The sequence below is a fragment of the Watersipora subatra genome, chromosome 7 (genome assembly GCF_963576615.1).
Source record: "Watersipora subatra chromosome 7, tzWatSuba1.1, whole genome shotgun sequence".
Lineage (NCBI taxonomy): Eukaryota > Metazoa > Bryozoa > Gymnolaemata > Cheilostomatida > Watersiporidae > Watersipora > Watersipora subatra.
Window position 1 is genome coordinate 6,181,268 of NC_088714.1, and position 10,251 is coordinate 6,191,518.

General features: G+C 34.6%; 2 protein-coding genes across 2 annotated transcripts in view; both read left to right on the plus strand.

The window, feature by feature from the left end:
- LOC137399577 (uncharacterized) overlaps nt 1-6,676 on the plus strand; it is a 29,696-nt gene extending 23,020 nt beyond the window's left edge. The window contains exons 15-17 of the mRNA XM_068085756.1: nt 813-882; nt 1,690-1,748; nt 6,560-6,676. Coding sequence (XP_067941857.1) covers nt 813-882; nt 1,690-1,748; nt 6,560-6,676 — 246 coding nt within the window. The remainder of the gene's footprint in view (nt 1-812; nt 883-1,689; nt 1,749-6,559) is intronic.
- The window catches only part of LOC137399579 (zinc finger protein 106-like), a 79,469-nt gene that overhangs the window by 16,046 nt on the left and 53,172 nt on the right, over nt 1-10,251 (plus strand). The window contains exons 12-13 of the mRNA XM_068085758.1: nt 813-882; nt 6,560-6,671. Coding sequence (XP_067941859.1) covers nt 813-882; nt 6,560-6,671 — 182 coding nt within the window. The remainder of the gene's footprint in view (nt 1-812; nt 883-6,559; nt 6,672-10,251) is intronic.

Sequence of the window (10,251 nt, forward strand, 5' to 3'; positions counted from 1 at the left end):
TCCTCCTTGTTATCCACCCTTATTCTGTGATCTTTGAAGGTCATAGTTAGTTCAGTTCTCAAAAGATTTAATAACCGCTTTCTTTAGAGAGTTTATATTTCACGCAAACCACCATAATTTTAACTAATACATTAATTTCTCTCTACTTCGAGTTCACTTTTTTGCGGCTTCAATATTTTATTAAAGTACTGACGCCGATTTTAATTATTGTAAAAAATTATGTTTCATTTTTAAAATTAATAAAAAAAAATAAAATACATCAATCTGAAAATAAATCAATCTGTCGTGTTTTGTCCCTATGAGAGCTCTCTACAAGCATCATTGTGGTAGCAGGCGCTGTGGTTTGCTGTTTTTCTTGTTATGTTTGGTAGCGTAAAATTGCAAAGTGTTTTTGACTCTTTTAATCATGCCTTTTAAATGCCTACAATTTTCAAAATCATCTAATGAGCCTAAGAAATGCTTACGATTAATGAAAAGTGACTTTAAAAGTTAGTTTCTATTAGTGGATTTTCACTTAATCAGCCCGTCACGGTTGGTCGCAACAAGTGAGAGATTATTGTACGCTGTCTGGAAAAGTTGGAATAACAAATATCGTCTTACAGCACCCAAAGAAATGACAAATATCGTCTTACAGCACCCGAAGAAAGAGTTGTCGGTATTACATAGAACTTTGAAGCTGTTGTTTATCAGCAGGATTTTATTCAAGTCTGAGTGGAAGTTGTTTGCACGTATTTACTGTAATACAAGATGAGAGAATGCATCATGCGCAGTGCATGACACAGGTTTATTTAAACAATTTTTTTCAATTTTAGGCCGATACTACCAGCACCATCTCTGACCAGCCACTCAACACGCAGTACCTCGGAGGGTTCATTACTTCAGGTAAGGGTAAGGTCAAAGGGTAACTGCCTTGGTTTTCTATCATCATCAAGTTCTGGAATAGTTTCATGACACCCATCAACCCACCAAAACAAGAAAAATGTTCATTGTTGTAGTTTTTCAAGCTTACTTGATATTATAGCTTTCTCACTTGTCAATGTCTTTAATGATTTAGATCATGTTTCTGTACATAGACAGACGGTAGTAGTGAGAGACAGACTACTCGCTTACAAACAATAACCACATTCAACCACCGTCTGTATGTACAGATCTGTAATCAAGTACAAATTCTGTTAAGATTTCTGTAGCTTACATGGTTCTCTGCTTTTTACTTGTCCAACTGCTCTACCAAGTTGCTGTTAAGGACCTGCAGGTTTATGATATGTTTGAGTAACTTCTAATCTGTTGTAGATTAATAACTTTCAATATAATAGCTGTATAGTTCTTGCTGCGTTGCTTAAAAGGGCTGCTGGAGTTGTGTGCTCATTGTAGGCCCATTCGCACTGTCATTACTGTTATTACATGCTGTATGTTTAATATTGTTGGGCATCAAACTCGTCGTCACATTTTCACAACAAAGATCATTGCCTCGAGCAAATACTAAAAAATAACAAAACAATTTTTCAAATCGTTTCCAGTAATAAATTTGTGTTATTGTTGCATTCAATGCTATGCTGTGGTCCAAAGTTTTTCTACAGCAATGCGTTATAATTAATGATAGGCGATTAGAGGGAAACACACAATGGCATGTTTTTATTATTTCATGTCCTTAAAGCATATCAATTACATAAGTAGTTTCAACTTATTCAGGTTCTTCAATATCTTGGCTTTCAAATGAGCCATTGTTTGACATGGTGAGACAGACATTGGTTGGTGTTTATAGGATTTCCCTAGAGCTCTACCGCAGAAATGTTCAATGGTATAGGCTCAAATTGTGATGCCACAATTTTCATATTCGGTATTGTGTGCTCTTACCGCTTATTTTATCGCTTACCGCTTATATTTATCAACAACGATAATGACGCTAGTGGCAGGCGAAGGTAGGGCAACTCCGGAGAACCAATCAAGATGACAAATGAATCAGTGTCATAAGCTCTCCATGTGCAGATTATTTCTATGATAATAAACACAGATTCCAAGCACCATACTATGTTTTCCCGATGATATTATGCACTAGCCCTCTCTTTTTATTGTGATGTTGAGGGGCACGACTGAGACTAATTAATTTCAAGCGTTGCGTGATCTCCGAAAGTGCAATTGATATACACTATGTTTCCATGGTGCGCAGTACTGCGAAGCAGCCCCCTCCGAAGTTGAGGGGATTGTACGTTTCCATGCTGCGCAGTGGTTTTCAGAATTTCAGCAAATTAGCCAGAGAAGAGAAATTGTATAAATCGAATCGCCTGATGGAGAAATAGAATCGATCGCAGATACCGAACGTCATAAACGGTCTTTTTATGATTCTGTCGTCATTATACTTTTATTTACAATACACATTCACAAGGTTTTACAAACCTTAACACACTTTTTACAAAGTAATATATTTTTAATAAGTATTTTTAAGTAATATATTATTTATATGTTAATTTAGGTCTTCTCACCTATTTTTCGAAAAGTGTTGGCATCGATAACAAAGTCCAGGAAAGTAATCACCTCATCATCCTCGTGAATGCAGACCATAATTAAATTTAGGTGAAAGAAGATCGGAAGAATAGAAAAAAACAAGATTAGCGGGACAACCTTTGTACTAGTTTATGGCCCTCGAAGAATCCGTATCCACTGCATGAGAGCTATGCGCAGCCACTGCGCAGTCGCTGTTTCTTTGCTGCGAATTTGCACTGGCTTCGCAGTGATTTCAGTGCGAAGACGCCGTTTCCATGATTCGGAGATAGCGCAACTCTGAAGCACTGCGCATCATGGAAACATAGTGACATAGTCCTAGGGCGAAGTCACTGCAGGTCACCATTTAATCAATGTGATTTCATTACCTTTGTCAACGACAGTATATTTATTGAAGCATAATTAATTAACCCAGAACATGTGTTGGTATTGGTCGGGGCATTAGCACGATCCCAGGCATTGTTGATTATCTAGAATCCTAGTTTATTATTAGCGCTCTCTGGGCTTAACAGCACCGATTGTCACAGAAAAGCGCAGCCTCAATGGCAGCGAAAGGGATCGATGACCTAAGGCTAAATAATAATTATGACATCACATTGTGGGAACCGCAACCTAGTGTTTTTTTATTGCAGGACATACTTTTGACACCCTGTTTTTCACAGTTCTTTTATTCTTTGTGTATTGAATATAGGCTCATTCGAAATCCAAGACTCTGATGTATTGAAATACATTATATGATGAAAAATTATATAATTTATGTGCTTGACTTGGTTGACTTGCAATAAAATTTACTTTACAGTTATTTAGTATCAAAAGGTTCATCACGTTTTACTCTGCTGTGTTGCAGGTTCAAAATACATGTATGTGGAAATGTGATTACAAGCTCAAAAATGAACAGTTGAAAAACCGGGTCTAGGTTGGAATCCCCTTATCTTGATGTCGTACTCAACTTGATGTGGTTAATGTTTTGACACTCGATGTTATCACGTGAAATAAAATGCTCAATATAGCACTTTTCATAGCACTAGTTCATGACAAACACTTCAGGCTCTACCGGAAAACCTTGATAAAAGTGTAAAACGAAACTGTGAAGTAGATGCTCGCTACTTTACAGTTTCGTTTTAGCTTGGTCTAATAATTTAGTCATAATCTGATCATGTGACCCATATTTTCCACCAAATGACGCGAACAACTTCTGCAGCGTTTTTCGACCATCACAGGTGATCAACAGGCTCCTTGTGATTATCCGAGGATGGTATGCACCCCTCAAGCTAAAGTTGAAAAATTAAACTAATGTTTTGGCTAGGTTTTGAGATATCAGTGCTCAAAGTGACAGCATTACAATGATAATGAAATAGATGTGTAAGGGCAATAGACATGGTTTTATTAAATGCGTGAAGCTTATTTGTGAAAATATTTGGACGGAAGTGTTTGCATGAAAGTGTAAACATAAGCACATCGTGTTCAACTACGTCACATTTGAGCCATTTTGAGAGGGATTCAAACCTACGGCGTTTTCGTGATGGCTGCAATTAACAGTTCATTTTTGAGCTTTTAAGTGCTGGTAATCACATTTTTTCATATTTTGAATCTGCAACACAGCAGAGTAAGACATGGTGAACGTTTTGATACCAAACAACTGTTATGTGAATTTTGTTGCAAGTCAACCTATAAATAATGAGAGAATCGTAGCTTTAAGTAACACTTCACCAATAAAAGCCAAGCTACAGGGGGCAGCCATAAAATTTAAAAAATATTATTTCTTTAAGTATAGAAACACTAGTGAACATGTATATATATATACGTATATATATACAGTGTATATATATGCTATATACATTATAATAGACAAGAACTTTCATTTATAATTTTTGACGTGGAGTTTTATCCCTCAATATCCAAAGAGCAGCTATTAGCGGCATTGAACTTTGCATCTTAATACAATTGCATATCAGATGATGAAAAACAAACAATTATGAGTTAAAAAAAAACATTCTTTTCCATGAAGGCAGACCTTTGGCAAAAAAGATGCAGCCAATTTGTTTGACATTACAATGGGCAGCTATAACGGGGCTGAATGCTGTGAAATAGTGGGATCATACTTACTGCATTAAATAAAAGAGTAGCACGGAAACTAATTTGGTCTTTACCGAGATGATGGACTTGGCTAAATAAAAGCAACACCAAAAAAAATTGACAAAGTAAAGAAAGAACTATGCTCAATTTTTAATAAGTTTAACTTAAAGATCACAATAGACGCGAACAAAAAGGTTGTGAATTTTCTCGACGTCACGCTTAACCTTAACACTGGGATATTTATACCATACACGAAATCAAACAGCACACCAACATATGTACACAGTAAGTCTAACCATCCTCCTGGCGTACTGAAGAACATTCCAGATGCCATAAACAAGCGGTTATCAACTATCTCCTCAAACAAAGACCCATTTAATAGAGCAGCACCAATTTACCAACAGGCCCTTAAGACAGGTGGATATGAACACCAACTCAAGTACATTCAGCGATCCACTACTACAACACCCAAAACATACAGACGCCGCCGAAAAATCATATGGTACAATCCTCCTTATAGTAAGAGTGTACTAACTAACATTGGAAAAATTTTCATGCAAATCATCGCTACTGAATTTCCACCTAGCAACAAACTGCATAAAATATTTAACAACAACAACTGCAAGAACCGCTATAGCTGCATGAACAAATAAGACATACAATTATGAGTCACAACAAATCAACGCTAAGCATAACACTAACATGAGAGAAAACCAAAGAATGTAATTGCCACCAACAGCAAACTTGTCCGCTAGAAGGAAAATGCTTAACTCGATTACTTGGCAACATTACTCGATTATACCAGGCAACAGTGACCACTGCAGACACTACACAAACTAACACCTATGTTGGGCTTACAGAAGGCACATTCAAGACATGCTACACCAATCACAAAAGCTCATTTAAGCATGTTAATAAGAGACTATTAACAGAGCTATCAAAACATATATGGCAATTGAAAGAAATTAACAATAATTTCAGCATAAATTGGAAAATTTTTATCAACTCCATCCTCTTTTAATAATATATCCGGAAGGTGTGAGCTTTGCCTTTAGGAATTTTTTTTAATAGTTTACAAACCACATTTATCATCTCTTAAAAAAAAGAAATGAAATGCTTTCTAAGCATTTCATTGACCTTGAGCATAAAAACTTGGTAGGCATGCCACAAAGTTTTTATTAAGCTAGTGTGCCACTTAACAACATTTTCCTAACTTTAACATCATGATTTTACAAGCTATATCTGTGACTCTTAATAATTTTCACAAGCTACATCTGTAATTCTTATTAACCCCTTCTAATCATTTTAACCACCTGCTTAGGTATTAGTATTTATATATATATAGCATTTATATATATAGCATTTATATATATAACATTTATATATATAGCATTTATATGCTATAATGCTATATATATATTTATATATAGCATTTATAGTAGGTTACAATATTATAATTCATGCTAAAGTTGGTGACAGTTAAAACTTACAATTTGTACTGCGAAAAATGTTAAATAGGAAGCAAACATAATTTGTGTAGCCACTGAGGATTTCTTTGAAGACGAGTCATGATATTGTAGTTTTTTAGGCTTATGAAATGTTTCGATGCACAAATTTAGGTACCTAAGGCTTTAACTTTAGAAATAAGACTAAAAACATTCAGCAATTCGCGGAGCTTTCAGCTTCTGGACACCCCATGTAGGCAATTATTTTACTAGATGTCTTTTAACATTGCAAACCTAGTTTACCTTGTTATGGTCTTCTGGGTAGTGAGAGAAGCTTTATTTAGCATATTAATAAACTGTTGCATGGTAAAGAGTTGTTCTACACTCATATTACACTTGTCCGCTACATAGTTGTTCCTGAGAACATGGAGAGCTTAATTTCGCTCATCTACACTGCTACATGGATACACAGCTACTGTTACTACTGGATACAACTTTCCTACTGTACATTTTTCATGAAATTTAGCAATTTTTTTTAGACACAGCTGACGAGCAAAAAATTGTTTCTCAATTGCAAGAAAGAGTTCAACATATGTCGCAAGGGTCGGATGGAGACTCAGTCTCGAGGCAGAGTGACACATCCTCCAAAGGGTTAGTCAATTTAACTCAAATGCAACCGTCACTACAATTACTGTTTGCTATAATAGTTCACAGCAATGCTCAATGGTTGCCATCTTGTTACAAGATATTTTGCATTATTCAGCTTTGCGTAACTCAGTTCTTTCTGTATTTAATACACCTCTCTGCCACAACCATAGAGTTATCTTCTCTTAGAGTGATATCAGTGCCTTCAACAACACACCTCTCTACCACAACCAATTCCCTACACTATTCTGTGATCTTTAGATAAAAAACTGTCTGCTCTCCTGAGGACTTAAACTCAAGGTTAAAACAGAATGATTAGGTCTATTAAATATCTCACTAGCTCTACCTTTGCCAGTTTTACCGAATTCATATCAAACTTTTCAGCTAAATGAATACATGCCCTGCTTTTCATAGAGATGTCCGTATGAAAATTGACCTTAATAACTCTATTGATATGCACACTATTGCCATGATATGATCAATTAGATCGGGTGCAGATGCTACTCACTCGCTCATGGCATCACCTGCAAATATGATTGAAGTTGAATTTACACAACGTTTCTGTAGATTTCATCAGAAAGTATCGGTATTTTTTATCATTTGTTATTGTTTTTGATGGCTGAGGTTAAAATCAACAAAACTTGATAGCGCTAAAAATGCTCAGATCAGTCGAAAGTGCGATTATGACCTCAATGATTGCAAAGGGACTGACAGAATAGAGATGCGTAACGCTGCAACTTGAACACACTAGCTGATATCAAGTATGGAAATGATAGCAACTATAGCAACGATATCAACAATAGCAATGATATCAACTATAGCAACAATATCAACGATATCAACTATAGCAACGATATCAACTATAGCAATGATATCAACGATATCAACTATAGCAACGATATCAACTATAGCAACGATATCAACTATAGCAACGATATCAACTATAGCAACGATATCAACTATAGCAACGATATCAACTATAGCAATGATATCAACTATAGCAACGATATCAACTATAGCAACGATATCAACTATAGCAACGATAGCAACTATACCAATAATATCAACTATAGCAACAATATCAACTATAGCAATGATATCAACTATAGCAATGATATCAACTATAGCAACGATATCAACTATAGCAACGATATCAACTATAGCAACGATAGCAACTATACCAATAATATCAACTATAGCAACAATATCAACTATAGCAATGATATCAACTATAGCAATGATATCAACTATAGCAATGATAGCAACGATATCAACTATAGCAACGATATCAACCATAGCAACTATACCAATAATATCAACTATAGCAACAATATCAACTATAGCAATGATATCAACTATAGCAACGATATCAACTATAGCAATGATATCAACTATAGCAATGATATCAACTATAGCAACAATATCAACTATAGCAACGATATCAACTATAGCAACGATATCAACTATAGCAATGATAGCAACTAGTGACATCATTTTGCATGTAATTTTTTGAGCATTTTGTTCACAATCAAGTTTTATCAATTTTAATTACATTCATTTAAATTTACATTCATTTTAATTAATTACATTAATTTTAATCACATTCTGATAAAATCTACAAAAGATTTTTGTAAGTTCATGTACTGTAAGTTGTTACATGATAAAAACTCAACGTATTTCAAGACTGATTGGATGTGGACATGTGCTATCAGATGTGTGTTTGGAAACACTATAGTAGAGTCGCGCATTACCAGCAATACTCACCTGCTATTCATTAACAGGGGCATAAAGTCTCTTGAAAATGCTTTTCGAAGTAATAAGGTAAATTTTAGCTTGAACTTAAAAAGCAGTGGTGATCTATCGCAAGTCATAGAGTGCTGCCTTCAAGAATTTTTCTTGTGTAACGTGGTTTCGTTAAACTGGTCTCTTCGACATAGGCGCTGTCTAGACAAGAGTCATCCTAATTTGACCTTCATCGTTGTCAAGGTCGGATTTTTTACTTTAGCAAGTGATGTAGTGTTGTCACGGTAGACTTGCTGTTCTAATGAGATGGTAAGGAAAATGCAAAATATTTTTTTATTTAGTGTTTTGAACACAATAGCATAGAAAAAGTGATTTGTAAGCATATTTTCCTTGTATTCAGCATGTGAAGGTTATGATAAAAGAGAACAGACGCAGTGTTAGTGCTGTGAATAATTTCTAACGTCCTAATGCACGCTTTATCTCCTGACTTGTTGACCATTTTGCTCACTAATGCATGTATTCTAGCTTCCTATATCTAGCTATGAAATGCCATCATTGCGAAGTGCAGAGAATACCTGTAAAGTAGAAAGTGCCTTACAATGTCTGCTGCATAAGTAACTCGTACATCAAGTACAAAAATGCAGTCAAGTTTTAAGCGGTGATCAGATATTGTTTCTATCCTTTATCATGAATAGTAAATATAAATTACACATTGTTCTCATGTCTGCTCAACATGACATCCCTAAGCGGATGTAAAAACTTAGTCGTCAACTTTGACTAATTACTAGTATTAATAGAGCGATTAATAGAGCGATCGTCTTGTTCTTTTGTGCGGTTGGTAGCTCTATGCATATTTCAAGAGACACATCTCTATGTGAATCAATAGATATGCTTTATAACTCCTTTTTAATAATGAAAAAACATCGCGAATGCTTCAGTCTTGGCTAATCAGAGAGTTAAGTCTTGAGGGAGTTTTCCTATCTTATACTAGGAGAGGCAACTTCTGTAGTATATATTGCGATAGATCATTTTTATGGTCGTGAAATTATTTAATATTTTCATGGTTCTGCATTAATCAAGTCTCCAACATATGAATTCGCATTGTTTCGGCAAGCAATAACTAAACACAAGCCAGCACGGATGATGCATGATGTGGACATTGCCTACTGACTCTTGCATTGGATAAATGTTACCCAATCAGAATTGGTCCATAATATGTTAAATAATAATGATTTAAAATTTGCTTTTGAATTTTTGTGTCACAGAACCTAAGTAGTTAGTTAGAACTGAAATGAATACTCATATATTATTGTACATGTATATATATATTTCATATATATATGTTTCATATATATACTAGTTATATTTGGGTTCTAAAAGTCTATGAATTAATGATGGAAATTTTGTTGCTCATAAATGAATCTCAAATAAAAATCATTTGAAATAGAAAAAATGCAATTGGAAGTCTATCTTGTGGAAATAAATTTTTTGAACAATCTCATACAAGTAGGTTACTTATCTTCTGCTGAAGACCAAAATCTTTTTGCTGTCATAATATTGAAACTTAATGTGTGGAGAAAAAAGGCTTTCTTACACTCTTTGTATATATTGAATGTATATGCTACTCAACAATACTGTGATTATTGTAAATGTAATTATGGATGCTTAGTCTTTTGCACAAGTCTTAACACTTGAAAAACAGATGTTGAAGTTAAATGTAATCTATGAACTTAGTTTGGGCATATTTTGTTTAACTTTCTTAAATGTTAACTTTTTTACATCAGACTTTAAAATGCAACAATACACCATTATGGTTTTACATTTTATTTTAGCCAAACATGTA